Genomic DNA, 17287 nt, shown 5'->3' with positions numbered 1-17287 from the left:
CCCTTTATCACCATGTTGGAGATCTGAAATCTTCCCTCATGCTGTGTCAACAAGGGAAGGAGAAATGTCAGCTGAGAATTCCACAGGAAATCTTCTGCTCAAGTCTTTAGCATTCTTACAGAACCCCTGCAGTAATGCTGTTATCTTAGGAATTAGAAACATGTGCTAGCTAGGCCTGGTGGCTTGCCTGTAATCCTAGCTGTCGGGATCTGATGCAGGAAGATTAAGGGTTTGAGGCCTGCCTGGGCTATGTAGCAAGATCCTGTCTCAAAAGCCATAGAAGCCCCAAATCAACAAAACCTACGAATAAACCTCCCGCTTCCCCCAAAATGGAACCCATGCAAAGGTGCTGACTAGAGGGCATGTCACATGACTCTTGGTTCCCTCCAGCTGGCAGGGCTTTCGCTCTGCCCAATGTTACGGCCCTACCACTGAGCACTGAAAGGTGACAGCGTGGGTCTGAAGGGGTAGGGCGGCTGAGTGTAGAGACTTGGACTTTGCTCACCCCCAGAGAGCATGAAGAGGTTTTCAAAGCCACGCTCACACATGGTGGTGGCCGCCTGGCTGGCCAGCCTCTCGTCGTCATCGTATAAAATGATGATCTTGCCATGAGCGTTTTTCTGTGAGGTAAGTTAAGGATCCGAGCACTGAGTTAACGCTTCTAGACAGCAAGCACTGGGCTGCCAAGGACCACCCTGCGGACTGCGGGAGACCATGCCTTCCTCGTCAGAGACCACACAAGACAGGGCTGTCCGTTTGGGAACCAGCATGACCTAACGCCTTCTAGTTCTTTTACCTTTGCAATACTGGAAAGGAAAAGTCACAGCCTCCATTTTCAATTTATATGTCAAACCCATCGCCAAAGCTCCCTTATCACAATGCAACAGAACCACCTGGAAGCCCAAAATAAAGGGGAATTTTAGGGAGTAATCGGACAAGGAGATATTACACACTGTCAAAAATTAAGTTTACAAACGGCTTACATTAATGAGCACGGGGAATTACAGATGTGAATGGCTTCACTTTTGTGAAAACAAATGACACTGGTGCACATCAGAGACCAGTCAGAACAAAGCACACCAGCGTTGTGATAGGAGTTCATACTCATTATCTGACACTAGCATCTTTTAGATTTCTTTGTTAATATTTTCAGTATTTTTCTATCTGTATGATTTTTATGAATGAAAAATTAAAAATTTTAAAAGAAAAATGAAAATAGAAAAATATTTACTTCCTAACTTTGATTTGGGCAAGCTTTCTAAAAGAACCACAGTCTTGGGGCTCTCAACAGACTCTTAGCAACCTCAACACCCTCAACCTAATGTTTTCTGGCACAGTGAGGCATGATTGAAAAGGTTAGTCTTAACAGTTAGGATGCTCAGTGCATGCTAGGAAGCCGAAGTCTGAAATCTGCTAGTCTGCTTAGTGTCAAAGGTCCCTTGCAGTTTCCACACTAAGGACATAGTTTGTGATACGTATGAGTCTTAAAATCCTGGCACCATCCAACTCCTTAAAATACAGCAAAGGATACATACTCAAGAATATCATTTGAGTAGGGGTTCATTGTCCTGGATAGAGTTGCGATTGGGTAACTGTAAGCTAGGAAGGGAAGAACAAGAGTAGAGCTTAGAGCTCTCTTACAATCTGGACCCACTTCCCCGCTGGCTTACAGTCTAAGAGGTAAATATACTTTCAAAGTCAGTGAGCCATAAACCTAAATACACCTAAATATTTCATGAAATAAATGAAAAGAAAAAGGACTCCATGAACAAAGAGGGAAACTTGGCCTCACTGCGCACGCACACTGGGCCCGTGCACTGGGCCCGTGGGCGAGACACCAGAGGACACCGCCAGCCTCTCTCAGAGGACACCGCCAGCCTCTCTCAGAGGACATGGTGGTGCTAACTCCAAGGGTTCCATCATGGAGGCAGCACAGACAGTTTCCCTGACTGCTGACCCTGTGCTAGCACTGTGCTTCCTGGACTGAGGCTAGGCTCTGCTCCACAGCCCCCTCTCTCTCACCCCCGACAATGTGACACTGCTGATAAGAGTCTCTGTCGCGCACATCCAGCAGCAGGAAGGGGCAGTCCGGATAAGGCTTGTCTTTGCCACTAGGTTCTTCTTTCTTTACGAGCCCTTTGTCTACATCCAGTTCCCCCACGCCACTGATGACGCTATAAGCAGAAGAAAAGAAAAAAGGTCATCAGAAACTAGTCAGGGGTCAGAGGTTTAAAGGCCAAATGCATCTCTATAGAATGGAGAGATGGGGTTCCTTGTCTTTTCCAAGGCTACCCCTAAGAAAAAGTAAATGGGCAGAGTGCCTCACTTCTGCCCAGAAGGCAGGGCTGTGGGCATCTGTTCTACCACACTGGACCCCAGGACAGGATCCTCACTCAGAGAGTGCAAGCAGAGTCACTGGAGGGTGAAGGGGTAGAAAGTATAGGGGACGAGCTGCCTTCGGCAACAAAGGCGACACTCAGAGAAAGAAAGAGGACGGATGAATGCAATAGGATGTAAGGAGTAAGAAAACCAGATAAATGGGCAAGGAATAAGGGTTGCAGGACAAGAGAAACGCAAAACATTTCTATGTAGTAAACACAACACCAAGTACCAATAAATGTTTTAGACATTTCAAGTACAGTCTCAGACCATGTGAAGACATTCCAGTCAAATGTGGACAGAATATAGTGGCTCTCCCACAAGATGATATGCAGTGATATGGGAGCCATTTTAGTTGGTTAAGTACACCCTCTGATGCTCCATCATGGGGAAAAACACACCTAATGACACATTTCTCAGAATGGCCTGTCATTAAGTGATACGTGACTGTACTTACACAACGGCCGAGCCAATGTGGACATTGAACCTTATTTTCAATAGTTATCTGTACTTACTTCCAATTTACACAGCTGATGACGAGCCTGAAGAGGCTTTTAGAGTTAGTGGCATTCATATAATGAGCCAGTGGAAGAGCTGGGATTAAAATAAGGGAGTTCATCACTGACAGTTCTATTTCGAAGGTCATTAAACACGAGCTGCCATCTTAATGTCATAGAGAAAATGTGACAGGAACATAAGAGGACTGAGAACACCAGGTACTGTGAACAAAGTGGCAAGAAGCGAAATATCTGTAAGGAAGTAAGAAGATACCAACTGTTCTCAGACATACAAGGTGCTGCTAACCCTGAGGTCAGTATGACGTCTAGTTCGTCTCCCACCACAGATGATTCACTTTCTGCCATGAAATCCAATAAACTCCAATATGACTCCATCCTACCCAGTGTATATTTCAGTGAAGCAAAGGAGAAGAAAACCTACATGACGTGAACCTGCGCCCTCCATGGAAGCACTGTTGGCCTATACCTCTTCTTATTTTTTAATACTGTGTGTGTGTGTGTGTGTGTACACGTGTGAGTGTACGTGTGTGCGTGCACACGCGCACGTGTGGGCACACTTGCATGTCTGGGCATACGTATGTGCACTGTGTGTTTGGAGGTTTTGAGCTGCAGCCTGGGTCCCAGGAACAGAACCCAGGGCCTCTGCAAGAGCAACAAAGCGCTCTTAACTGCTGAGCCGGCTCCCCAGCCCCGCCTCTCTCTTCTTGATGCATTTTTAGATAACCCTTTCACAAAAGCAGCTGTGACCATAATAACACAGTGGCACCAATGATGGTACTTCTTCTGCTAGAGACTTTTCTAGCAGGTGTGTCCTGTCGGGAGATGGGCTGATTATGTGCTGGAAGCCAGCACTTGCCTACAATCAACAGGTAATATTTGTGAGAAGTGATGGCTGCGATAAGGTCCTTGTAAACAAAAAGGATGAGCCACGTGCCATTTTAGAACAAACACCAATGGCTGCTATAGCCCCCTCTGTTCCTGCTCCATGCTAGGGCACTCTGTGCCATTGTGCCTTTTCTTACTCTAGACACGACAAAATTCATACTCAGGACAGAAGCGCAGTACCTGAAAAAGCTAGACTGGAACCAAGAAGTGAAAATTCATATGTGCCTATTAACCAACCCACTTTCGAATTAATGCAGTAGGAACGGAAAAGGGCTCAGGGAGCAGCTGAATAGGAGGAGAGAACGCACAGGGCTGGGGTTAGGTGTGGGAAGCCACTGCTGCCAGGTCTGTGTCAGCAAAGTCAGAAATGGCTCAGAAGAGTGATGGATCCAACACACGTACCTCTGCAGAGTGGAGCGGCTGGAATCCCCGGCTGCCGAGCTGTCGATGAACTGGACAGGACTGGGTGATTTTTCCCCGGGGCTCCCTTTCCCATTGGTCTTGGCAGCGATTTCAGCATCAGCCTCTGAAGTTTCAGAATCATTGTCTAAAATTTGCAATGAAGAAAACACTTAAGGCTGCTGAGGTGACTCTGTGGGCAAAGGTGCTCGCCATCGAACCCCATGACATGAGCTTGGTCCCTGGAAAGCACACACTGAAAGGTGAGGACCAGTCCCCGCGCCGTCCCCTGACCTCCAAATGCACACTGTTACACAGGTGTGCCCACCACGCATGCCACAAATAAATGGAGATTTTAAAAAAGTAATCAAGTGTAATCTCAGGATTTGAATTTATTTACTAGATATTTCCATTGATACAAAGTTTTTAAAAAATCATATCATTATCACTAAGTTACTCTAAAAGTTGTAATACAAGGAACTCTCAAAATACAGTGAAATAAACCCAGGAGACCCCCCCCCCCCAAGAACTTTTCACACTGTCTACAGAGTGAAAACTATTTCTTAAGATGTTATCTGTCCCCACTCCACCCCAGCTAAGGACAGAACCTGATGCCCTGAACTTGCCAGGCAAGTGCTCTACCAATGGAGCTAAATTCACAACCAATCATTTAAAAAAAACAAAAACAAAACAAAACAAAAATCTCCCTGTATTTATATTTGCTCTGATGGTACAAAGGAGACAGTGTGAAAACTCTAGCACTCCAGTAAGGATCAAGGAAGTGGCACCACATTTATTAGCAGTCATATTTTTCCCTGTTACACATGCTCTCACAGTAAATAAATTTAGCAGTCACGCTAAAAAAGTGTCCCTCATAAAGCAGTGATTAATAATTTTCATTAACTCTCATCTTGAATTGGTGTGGTGGCTCACAGCCATAATCATAGCAGTTGGGAGGCTGAGGCAAGAGGATTGATATAAGTTTGAAACCAACTTGTGCTACACAGTGAGTCCCAGGCCAGTCTGAGCTACAGAGCAAGATCTTAGCTCAAAAAAGGGAGAAAATTCTCTCTTTGAGGAAGGCCTATGTCTTTGGAACATTCTGTGTGGTGAAATGGTAGTTTTCTAGATGCCAACACACTATGGCAGCATCAGCTTCCTCAGCTGTGGCCGAGCCAGCCATGTTGCTGCAGGCATCTTTCCTGGTAGGAAAATCTGCGTCCTTGTGTGTTTTGGAGACATTGTCTCAAAAGATGACTTGAGTAGACATTCTTTTAAGGAGAACAATTAATAGTGTTTCTTGTCAGTGGATACATTTTGAACAGAAGACAGAATTTTGGAATCTGTCCTCCAGAGGTAAAGCAGGAAGCGTCTCCCCATACTGGACACATTTCTGATTTCCATAAGTCAGTAAAATGACATCTGACAAATACGCAGTGTACGATATGGAATCACACGCAGGCAGAAGTACTGAAGGCATGAGAGAGAGCAAAGGGCTTTAACGGAGCATGAAAGCCCATTGATAAGGGGTCTTAAGAAACAAGTGGCTGGGCAGGGGGTGCATGCCAGTGACCAGGTGTGGGGGGCACTGGGGGTTTGAAGCTAAAAAGAAAGAAAAGAATGGGAAGGGAGGAAGGAAAGAAGAAAAGGGAAAGAAGAGAGGGCTGGAGAGGGGAAGGGAGAGGAGAGGATGAGCCAGTTGACAGTATAGTATCAAAGAAAGCATAAATGATTGACTGAAAGGGCCAATGAGATCCCCCCCCCCAGCTAAAGACAGGCCTTGTGAGCCAGATGTCCTCCACAGACTTCACCCCAAACAGCACACTGCACCAACTGAAGGCAAAAGCAGATACCAGAATCAGCTGTTGTCTACTGAAACACACATAAAAGAAATTTACAAAATACTTTAAGTCAGGTGGCAAAATTCTAGGTTGCATATGATAAAATATGCCTAGGAACTTTTAGCAAATACTAGGAGAACACAGACAAGCAAAGCTGAGGTTATGACTTACGTGCCAATAGGCACATATGGCCTGACGAGGAAGACGAGAGGGCTTTCCTTTACAAGCACAGCGACGGGCCAGCACTACAAGTACAGCAGCTATAAGGATCTATTGAGACCGTCTAGGCCCCTTAGTCCTATGCAGTTTTACTCTGGGTCTCAAAGACGGCCTCGACAAAGAGGTGCCACGTGTGGCATGCTCCTGATTGACCAGCAGACCTGGGTTTTTAATCCTTAAAATTGATCTCAGTGGAAACTGTTATGAATAATCAAGATTTTCCTCACTGTTTGCAGTATTATATTGGTTCCTATTGTATAAAGATATTCATTATCGAAAGCACTCACTCACAAATCAATAAGAAAAAAGTGAGCATTGTTTTAGAAAAATGAAATAGGAAACAATATATAAAGATATTTTTAAAAGAGGCTCAGTAAATGAACATGCATGGGCATACCCATACACATATTATACACATGGCTCAATTTCATTATCAAAGAAAGTAAAAATCAAACAAACAAACAAACAAACAACAACAACAACAAAAAAAAACGATTAGATACAAGTCTGTATCCATTGGATGAGTGAGTAGCTTCTAAGGATGACCAGTTTGTTTTAATGGCCAGGTGCTCTCACTCACTCCCGACAGGAGAACGTGTGGGTCACAGCCACACTCGGGATGGAATGGACTGGTTACCTGTGACCATTTGCAGCAATTCATTTTCAAGGAGCAACGAGACTCACACGCCTGCTTACACATACACGGTGTGGCACTACTTCAGCAAAGTGCCAAATTAAAAAACAAAACAAAACAAAAAACTCCTGCTATACCCAAGAGTAGAATAATAAAATTAAGGTACGCCCCAAAATCAGTCATGTTTTTGAAGTCTGTCTATGACATTGGAAGACATGCATGAAAAAAAAATGTTAATTTAAGGCAGCACAGAGCAAAGCTTCACAGAGAGCACATGCTGACAACTGGGGGAAGATGGAAGACGCAGGAAAGTGGACCCAAACATCAACACTGACTGCTATTTATTATCATTTTCTTCTGCATAGATTTTTTGCCATGCTGAAATATATTTTTCTAAGTCAGGAAAAAGCATTAGCAGTGTAAAGGGAGAGTTTTGCGTTCTACACGTTAACCAACACACACAGGAACAGCCTGTTCTCCAGGCACCCCTGCCTGAGTTATTATCTGTGTAGAGCACTAGAAAAACACTAATATTACTCACACATTATGGCGTCCTACTTTACAAGAGCCTATTTTGCTGCGCAAATTTATCTCAGGAGAGAAAATTGCATGTGCCCATATGCTCTGGTGCAGCAATCTCAACAATGAATTAAAGGCCAAATCTAGGTGCTTATATAACCCGGTTAAAATTGGGAGTGCTTGTATGAGGAGACGCAATTATCTCTGTTACAATGAGCCCTTATTTCTCTCTGCTGGGTGAGAGGCATCTGTCAAAGATAAATTCCTGTCGTTTTCAGATTCTCTTTATCCTCCCTAACAAAAACCAGCCCAGCAAAATGACAGTTGAGTTGCACAAAACCAGTGTGTTCAGACTTCCTGAGAAGCTTGTCTTGAAATCAGAAGTTAAATTCCTGACCTACATCAACCTTAACAAACGCATTCCTCTTCAGTAAACAGGCACACATTGATTGCAGGGAACTTCAGGATAAAATCAAGACCCGAAGTCTGTGGACTCCTTTCATGAGGTCACAACTAGACGGGTTTTATTTTCCAGTTGGTATTTAAGCAAGGAAATCTGGAGCCTGCTTATCTTACGAGCCTTATCTCCCACCCAGTGTCTACCCGTCCCCGAAGACCAAAGCAAGCCGGATTCCCAGATTCCTGGCCTCCACCCTGTCCTTTCATGTCCACGTCTTGCTCAGGCCATGCATCCCCCATAACTTGTACCCCTTTGAGGCTTGCAGCAGAGGCCCTCAGGAAGCCTGTTTTGGTCGAACTGGAAAACATCCTTCCTTTCTGAGAACTCCCACAGCATCTCACATATTTTCAAAAGAACTCTCGGAATCCCTTCATGCTACAATGAGAGGGTTACTGCTACCAGAGGCATTTAGACTGGGGCCTGGGTCTGCTCCCTCCTTACCAGATGGGCCACCTGGGACTGAACTTTTGATGCTCGGACTCCTCGTCCATGACATGCACCTTCCTGCCCGTTTCTGAGAGGAGTACATGATAAAACCCCAATGAAGTGCCCAGTGACACATACTTAACAAGTGACTCCACCTTCTTCCAGTGAGTCCCACCACACTGATAATTGTGTGGCACTGCATCATTTCCCCCGACACATGTACATAGTTGTGTGTGTACACGCGTAGCCACAAATCTCATGGAAGCAGAGGTGTTGTTTGCTCAGCTTTTTAGTCTCTTACCACTGAATTCTATAACCTGTGTATGTGCAGAAGACATTAGAAATGTTTGTTGGGAAAAAGGAAATAACATATTAAAACATTGAAACTGTGGGTCAGAAAATATTATTTTTTAAAAGAAACAAGAATAATTAGGGCATCAGATAGCATTTCTCTGAGAGTAACTAATTGCAAACAGATGTATCAGTTACCCACATTCCTATGAGTGCAGCAGTGAAAGCACAGGGCAAGCAGGCTCATCAACCGTCAGTCTGCTAGTTCCCTACATCCCCGGCTCTCCTTACCTTCCAGCCTTTGAATCTCCTCAGCTGTCACTTCCAGTGTTTGATCTGACAGGGAAGCAACTTGAATGACCTGATAGAGGAGAATGAAATGTGTAGATGTGTGTATATTTTCATTTTAAACATTGGCAACTCTGTCTTTTACAAAAGACCAGGAAACTCCAAACATCAAAGACATCTTGTTTTAAGAAGCTGTCAGTGTCCTGACTGGCAAATCTTACTGAATTTCAGCCCTCTCAGCCATCATGGTGGTAATTATCCCACAGATGAATGTTGCAGAAAACAAAACACCAACAACTCATTTAAAACATTACACACAAACAGCACAAGAAACAAGCAAATAAATAAATGTTATGATATTAACATAGAAGCCAAAGGGGTCACTTAGGACTAGAAGCATGGATGTGAGTTTAAAGCCATATCTACGTAATGAGTCTGACTCTTGAAAATGTGGTACTGATCTATAGCAACACACTGTGGTGTTGACAATTCCCCCACACAATTGAGAAGTAAAGGAAATTATAGATATGTTTTAACACAGTGTTCATTCTAAAGCACTGTCCATAGACCCTAAAGCCATCTGGCGTCTCATCAATGAACCTCTTGTTTAGAGGTCACAGAGATACCTTGTCCATTATTTTTCAGTGAAGGAAGAAAATGCTTCGCCTGGGGTAAGGAAATCACTCACAGTGCAGCAGTTTGGAAAGGAACTCAAGTGACTGAACAAGGGGGGGGGGTTCACTTGTTCAAAATTTTTTTCCAAAAATCTAGAATTGAGAATTTGAGATTCTAAATTTAAGTGAACAAACTAAAATAAAACTTAAGCCACAAATCTGGTCATTAAAAATAGAATGCAGATGTATTTATTTGATGGAAACCTTATTAAAGAGAAAAGTGTCACACCATCTTTTTGTGAATGCCATCTCCATACATACCAATTCATCCCCTTGGGGTGAGACTTGAAGGGCCCAACCGCTCCTTGGAAAAAGACCCTTGAGATACCCAGACATGCTCATGTAGAACAGCACAAATTCACCTGCTCCGAAAGGAAAACCGTTAAACTTACCAGCTGGGCAAAAGTAGTAACTTTTAGTCTCTTGAAAAGTTCATCTTTTTTGTATCTATAGTCTGAAAAAGAAAAATATGACATGCATTTATGTGGGTTCCTTTTGCTCTCTTTGGGCTATTAGTTTTTTCTAGTTATCAGATTATATGGTGTCACTTTTAAGTTATGAGTGTGCTTTTACACATATCATTTGATTTTGACATTGTGCTCAAAAGAGGTAAAGTAGTGTTTTCTCCACTTTGCCCTGTGCCTTGGCCACCTGAAGAGCCTCTGTCTCCACCACGGCCATACTGGGTGGCATGCATCCTTTTCAGAACAAAGCGAGGGATAAATGTCTACATTTTACGAATGGTGATAGAGCTGCAGAGGAGCTGAGCTGCCTCAGGCCAAACAGCTGGTCAGGCGCTTACACCCTGCGCTTCTGACTCTGACTTCAAAGAGAGCAATCATTTCTTCCTGTGGTGGTAGCCGATGCCAAAGACATGAGACATCATTGTGTGCGTGCTGGGTGCAAGGTTATGATTGGGCCTCATAACTTAATAGGTGTTTCTAGTCAGATTTATATGAGGAAAGTTCTGGAGGTATATTGTACAGAACATCACTGGAGTAACTGCCCACTTGAAAATAACTCGGATGGTAAATTATGTTTTGTGTTTTTACCACAACAAAAATTAAAACCACTGGAAACAATCTGTATTAACTCAGCATCATCTTTATAGTTTTTAAATATAAACTCAAATGAGGGTGCTTCTACAGTTATGTCAATCTAAATAGCAATAAGTCAGACAATGGAAAAGCCAATAGCTCTTTGTATCAGCCAGGCATAGTAGAACATTCTGGAACTCCAACAACTGGGAGGCAGAGGCAGCAGGATGCCGAGTTTAAGACCAGCCTGAACTAACATCAAGACCTTGTCTTTAAACAAAGAAAAAAAAACACATCTTCATATCACATCGAACAAACAATAAAAGCTGGGACAATCTCAGTTTTCTCATATCTGCTCCGAAGATTCTCAGCAAAAGCTCACTTCCTGAAAATTTTCTAACAATGATGCTAATTTTAAAGCTCACATTGTTGAACTCTGCCCGCCTTTATCCTTCCTTCCTGTCCATGGTTTTTACACTGGTGCCCAGGACTCCTTAAAGACTGCCTCATTATTTCAGAATTACTAAAGGTTAGCTGGATAATTGCCATGGCCTTCACCGAACGTCTCATAAACCGAGACTCCTAGCAACAAAGGAAAGGATTAAAGGTGTTTAAGATTATTTACTTGGTGTTACTAATCAGTTCCATGAATTCCCCCCAAAACTCGGCACAAACCGGATGGTTACTTTGGAGGGTAATCTAAGCTTGATTTACCAAATATTTTAATAATTAGAGTCAGGAAATAATACTACCTTAAAACTAACCATCTGTTAAATATATTACGGCTCTTTCTTGAAGGGAATTAAAACTTCTCTGTCTTAAAAATGTCTTGAAGAGAGCAATTTGGCAAGGAGACTATTATTTCTAGAAAGTTCTTAGAGCAGCTTCTGCTGGATGAAACAAGTTAATAAATGTGTCTGGATACAAATTCCAACAGGCGGAGTAGAATCCTCAAAAGAACAAGTGAGGTGATACAGCATTTCCTTCACATTGCTACCAACCTGCCCACCCAAAGCCATTTTTGTAAATCTAAATAGCAGTAAGTCAGACAATGGAAAAGCCAATATCTTTCAAGGAGCTTATATTTTGACATCGACCTATTGGTATTCTTTTGGTATCGTAACATAGATAGAAATACCTGTAAAATATAAAATGTACACATTTAAATCCCCTCTAGCTAAACAGAGATTATACCGGATAAACACCAAGCTTTGCTATAGCCTGTGGACTGCCTTATGCTCCAGCCCTGGGAACACATCACATACAGCGGCGTGGGTGCTACATACCTGGTTCTCCCTGAGGAAGAGAGCCATCAGTAGGACTTTCTGACATTATTACTTAGAGATAAAAGATCAAGTCAAAGCCTTACACAGAGTTTTAAATTGTATTAAAACAGGATGGCTTGGACAACTCTGTTGGTCTGTCCTTGCAAGAGCGAGCACAGCTTTAAGAATGGAGCTCCTCCCGCCTGGGCTTCCCTCAGACCCTGGAGGACACAGATTACCCCAGCTCAGAACACGATCAAGCTTTGCTTCTCCAGTGAGTGCAGGGCCTGAGTCGCCCTCTCTCGAGTTACTGGAAGGACAGAGACCTGACTATCTAGGGTGTTTCACACTGGGTCGTCTAACCACTAGGCCCCAAGAATGGGCTTTGTCACTGGTCAATAGCAGAGAGCATCGTTTTCCCCAGGTACAGTGCACACGATGTTCAGGTTACAAAGGATTTCTGCATTTTCAGGGTTCTGTCAAAATGTGTTACTAGCAAAGAAAAGGAAGTTGAACTCACAGAGGAAGACAAATCAAAGAAAGTAACAGAACAGGGTTTGTGATTTCACAGACAGACGCGGCATCTGAGGTAAGGCCAGCCGAGAGCTGGGTCTAGGATGTCAGGAAACAAGGCAGCATTCTTCTCCTGGTAGACCCAAGAGAACACCTGAAACAGAGGATGAGGAGGAAGCATAGGTTGCAAACCAGAATCTAGAGCACTTCTGTGGATGAGCACAAAGCACCAAGTGGAGTGAGAGGACGCCTGTGACTTCTAAGGAAGGAAGGAGGGAGGATGTTCAAGGATTCAATTCCAAGAATAGGTCTCCTGAATGAGAGACAGGCTCCACTTAAAGTTTAGAGACTCTGGAGACCACAGTGCTCTTAGCAAATGTGTTACAGCAAGGTTGGGCTGATCGGGGTGGAACAGGGCATTTTTTTTTTTTTATGGGACAAAGTCCTGGTAAGGACATGTGTGTTTGCATCTAGCTTCAGGTGGAAGGGAGCTGAAAGAGGCCCCAAACCCAAGCAGAAGCAGGCTGGCTGGGGGCTGCCTGCCTTACAGAACTGAGGATGACAGCAGTGAAGCGTTGGTGAGTAAACACATTTTCTTTTTTTTTTTTTTTTGCATTTTCTTTCATAGTTCAGAAATTCAATACATTGTATACATATTAAGACATATAACTGCCATTGGGTAAAATGAATAAGAAAGCTCTTGTGATATTATATATATATTTATAACATTAAATATCGATTTAAAAATGTCTATAGGACTGGGTCTTCTGAGTGTAGCAAATAAAGAGTACAGAAAATTGCCCCCAGGCCACATCTACTGTGGGTTTCCTACACTGTGCAATTCAAATGGGACATTATCTTTTAAAATGAAAAGATCTGCTGTGTCAAAAAAAAATATCCTGGTGTATTTCAGAATTGCAATTTCCTTACCAAGATGATGCACGTTAGCAGAGCCAAGCCCTGACCTGGGATAAGTGCACATTCCTCTTCCTGTATTGGCCAAATACCCTGGCTCTGGGCTTTGCCACTTTACACAGAGCAAATTCACCTTATAAAATAGATGTTTTAGGTCCTCTTTAATTCTGGCGTCAACACACACATTTTCTATCGATTGGATTTGGACATGGATTGAGAAGTGATGATTCTCTGTGAGGGCAATGCTTTCAGTGACCAGTCAGACATCTCTGCAGAAGATTAGCTTCTAAAAGGGATGTGCGTGAAATATGGTTTTTAATTAAAAGAAAACAGACTGCAATGAATGGCTAATGTAGAACACTAAGGTCAAGTCGGTTTCCTCAGACCTCTCAGTCTTTCATGAACATTTGCCAGTGAATACTTATAAGAACATTATGAAGAAAGCTTTTATTACCCTGTCTCAGGTAAGGACCAAGTAAGAAGAGAAGATTGAGCTGCAGAAAAAGACCACAAAGATTGTATTCAAAAAACCCCAGAAACTTGGGCTGTGGCTGGTCCTACATTCTAACATTAAAATTCCCTCCAGGGTATAAGTTGAGTAGACACAGGGGTCCTAGTGTCTCCAAGCACCTGCCAGGCTCACCTGACCCCCCACAGCCCTCCACACATGGCAGCTGTGGAGTGCGGAGGTCAGCGGATAGCCAGGGGATAGGCTACAGAGTTCCATCTTTTCTCCCAAGCCATCAGCAATGGTACTCACTTTTTTTAATCTCCTCTAGCTTCTCAATGTATTTGGTCATACTGTTACCTAGAAAGAGAAGACAAGTCTTAGATCTGCTTTGCTGTTGGGGAGTGAGGCTGAGAGTGGGTGCCCTCAGCTCCACTGTCCCGTTACTAGAGCACATGGGACAACAGGCAACTGAGCCACGCGTGGCCAACAGCCTTTTAGACGAGGAGGAAACAGAACGAGGAAGTGCGCTGTTTCCCTGTGTTTAAGCCCAGGTGCACTGCTCCAACCTTCACACGGTCTCGGGCAACACAGATGATCATTTACAGCCTGCATCCCCTTTGTTTCCCTTCCAGAGCCAGAGGCTTCTTCCTCCTTATATTCCCATAGCCTTTTGTGTATACAGAGGAAGATGAAGAAGCGACCATCTGAGGCTCCAAAGGCTGCCTCTGGGCTGCCTCTTCCCACTCCACCTTGTCTCTGTGGCTTCCCCTCCCCGCCCCCACCCTGCACTGCACTATTCACACCACGCTGCAGCCTGAACTAGACCACACGATCTGCGAGCGTGCACTCGCATGGACGTGGTGTGCCGAGCTGTGGAGCACGCCCAGCCCTTGTGTTTCACAGTCTGCTTCTACAATTCTCAGCTCTAGACAAGGTGGTTTGGGGCAACCTCATGCTTTAAAACTGTCCCATGAGCATTCTGGTTTCCAAATGAATTAACTTTTAGCTTTCAAGCCAGAGCTTTTATTATTATTATTTTTTTCTTAAAAACTGAGTGTGCTGCAATTTGATTTGATTTAACATGGCAATTTCTACCTTGCACCTAACAGTGGTAAATGAAAAACATTCAAAATAATTTCTCATTTCTACAGTTTTGCTCCTCTTTAAGCCTTGAGATTCAGCCTACTTCAGATCAAAGTAATGCCTCCTTCTATGAACGGCAAGAACTGACATTTCAAAGCACTATTCTGAATTTTTCTTCATGTTTGAGTCAGAAACTGGGAGAAAAAAATCCCCAGCCTGTCTTAAACCACCAAATGTATTTTCAAAATAATACTATGCTTAATTTGTTATTAAAAAATTTACCATGGATTCATCCCAGAATAAAACCCCACTGGTTTGGGCTTATTTTTAATTATTATTATTGTTACTTTTTTCTGTTCTTATTTTAGGACACACTAACAGGACAAGAAGGATGAGGTGTACCCCTAAACTCAGACGGTGTTCTTCCAGAAGCTCAGCGAACAAGCAGAGCTGGGAGGCTGGAAGCCTTCTCAAGAGAGCCCCTGAGTATGTTTCAGAAGACCCTCCCAAGCCACCGAGGACCAAATACAATCTGTTTTAGGAGCTTTGGTTTTTTTTTTTTTTCCCCTTTCTTGGGTCAAAGCTCTCTTCCTCCTTTTGTGAGGAGGATATACAGAGGGAGAGAAAGAAAGAGCCAATACTCCTTAAATGTCTAAAATAAGCCTTTTGACCTGAGAACTGACCCAGGAATTCCACAGCAGAACCCATCAATTCTTCCTGAAGCCCCGCCCCTCTTCCCTACTGCAGCTCTGAACTCAAGTGTGGACTTGCCAGGCAACACACTGAGGTTTTGAAGAAAAACCCAATTAGTTTGCTGTTCAGTGTCTTACAGTCTTATCCTTAAACCATTTGACACAAGAACCCTAGTGACAGGTCCCTTCCTGTCTCCTACACTGTGTGTGGCTGCAGTGGCAGATTCTTTAGGTTTAGGGAGCTTCAGGCAATCTAGTCAGAAAGCTGGGAGGAAAAAAGCCTCATCAATTTGCCCAGCAATGCAGCGACTTACCAATTATTCAAGGATTAGCATCCTCAACCTCCCGGCTTCTTGTATGGTTCACAGAACCACCTGGCTTTTCTACCAGTGTGCTATTAGAAATGGTGGTGCAGGTTGAACCCAGGCTTACTGCATGCTTAGGCAAGGGCTCTCCCTAAGCTATGGCCAGTTCTCCTGTGTCTGGAACCTGTGGGAAGTGGTCAGTTCCCTCTTTGAGCACATGGCCATCTGATGCTACAAATTCCCTGAGGAATAGAAAACAAAGCCAGCCTCATTTATTTTATCTTTTATTAAAATATAGTAGTTACAACTAACACTGATATACATATACATATATATAATTCTTCAGTGCTAGGGATTGAACCCAGAGCCATATACATACTAAGTAAATGCTCTGCCTCTAAGCTATATGCCCAGTCCTGAAAATTAATCTCTTCAATATCAACATTTCCTGCAGGTTTGCATAGCACGCCATCTCCCAGCGGCAGACCTCCACCAGAATGCTCAGCGGCAAGGGCTTCCCCACCTATCATTTCCTTTTCCTACTGAAGAAAAGGCAGGAAAACAAAAACCGCTTGCATTTCTACAAATGCTTGGCAAAATTATGCACAAATCTAAGACGAGTAACAACAAAGGCTCTTTTCTTTACAACATCTCTTTTTCTCCAGGTAGGGAGGAGGAAAGACAGTGGAGGCTTCCACACTGCTTCAGCTGGAGAGAGGAAATGATTTGAGTAAGTGGGGAAAGCGGCATTTTATCATGCATTTAATAGCAGTGTGTCAATTAAGTGCTTTGTCTTACTACATATGATTTCAACAAAATGACTGGAGATGGAGGAACTTCATAGGTCATTTATTTATAAACATGTCTTTTATACCAAAGGAGCCTGAAACGCTATCAGAGAGCTAATCTTTTAAGACTTTTAAAAATCAAGCATTATTGTCAAATTTTCCTATATAAGACTAATTGAAAAGCCAAACAGAGTAAAGAAAAGCTTAGCGGCTGTCCACTGCCCAATACTGAGTGTGAGGCCCTAGCTCTAGTGTGGACAATGCCAGCAGCCTGCTGGCCTTTGCCGCACAGTCTTAATGACTTGCCTTGAGCTCAGCCAGCCTTTATTTTCTAAGTCCCTGCACTGGCTTACACAGCAGCAGGAAGTGGCCTTTCCCTCCCGCCCTCCTACAGCAAGCAGCTAGCAGCGCACAGGGCATTTATCACTGACTGCACTGCCTTAGCTACCTTCTTCAACAGAAAACCTGCACTATTTATCTGTGCACATCCACACACACACTCACAATCTTTACTCCTGTGTTCTAGTGTAGGAGACACTGAAAAAACACTGGCTGGGTGAAATATACTACAGAACTCTACCATTTGAAAGACCCTTAGAGTAAGTTATTTTATAATGTAAACAGTCACACCCGATGTGGCTTGCCTCTCAACTGCCTGGTCGCCTGACTGTCTTTAAATGATGTACACCTTTGACTGATTCACAG

The 17287-nt window shown here is 43.4% G+C and overlaps 1 protein-coding gene across 7 annotated transcripts in view; it reads right to left on the bottom strand.

The window, feature by feature from the left end:
• CEP41 (centrosomal protein 41) overlaps positions 1–17287 on the bottom strand; it is a 37956-nt gene that overhangs the window by 1067 nt on the left and 19602 nt on the right. For 5 of the 7 annotated variants that reach the window (XM_084786387.1, XM_084786390.1, XM_084786389.1 and 2 more), the window contains exons 3-9: positions 14024–14071; positions 9926–9987; positions 8863–8932; positions 4185–4329; positions 2023–2174; positions 1532–1599; positions 506–620 (exon numbers count right to left, since the gene is read on the bottom strand). In XM_084786387.1, coding sequence (XP_084642513.1) covers positions 506–620; positions 1532–1599; positions 2023–2174; positions 4185–4329; positions 8863–8932; positions 9926–9987; positions 14024–14071 — 660 coding nt within the window. The remainder of the gene's footprint in view (positions 1–505; positions 621–1531; positions 1600–2022; positions 2175–4184; positions 4330–8862; positions 8933–9925; positions 9988–14023; positions 14072–17287) is intronic. The other 2 variants (XM_084786388.1, XM_084786386.1) reach the window with 1 other exon arrangement.

The sequence above is a fragment of the Acomys minous genome (genome assembly GCF_964271855.1).
Source record: "Acomys minous genome assembly, chromosome: 6".
Classification (NCBI taxonomy): Eukaryota; Metazoa; Chordata; class Mammalia; order Rodentia; family Muridae; genus Acomys; species Acomys minous.
This window is presented reverse-complemented; position numbering and strand designations above follow the sequence as displayed.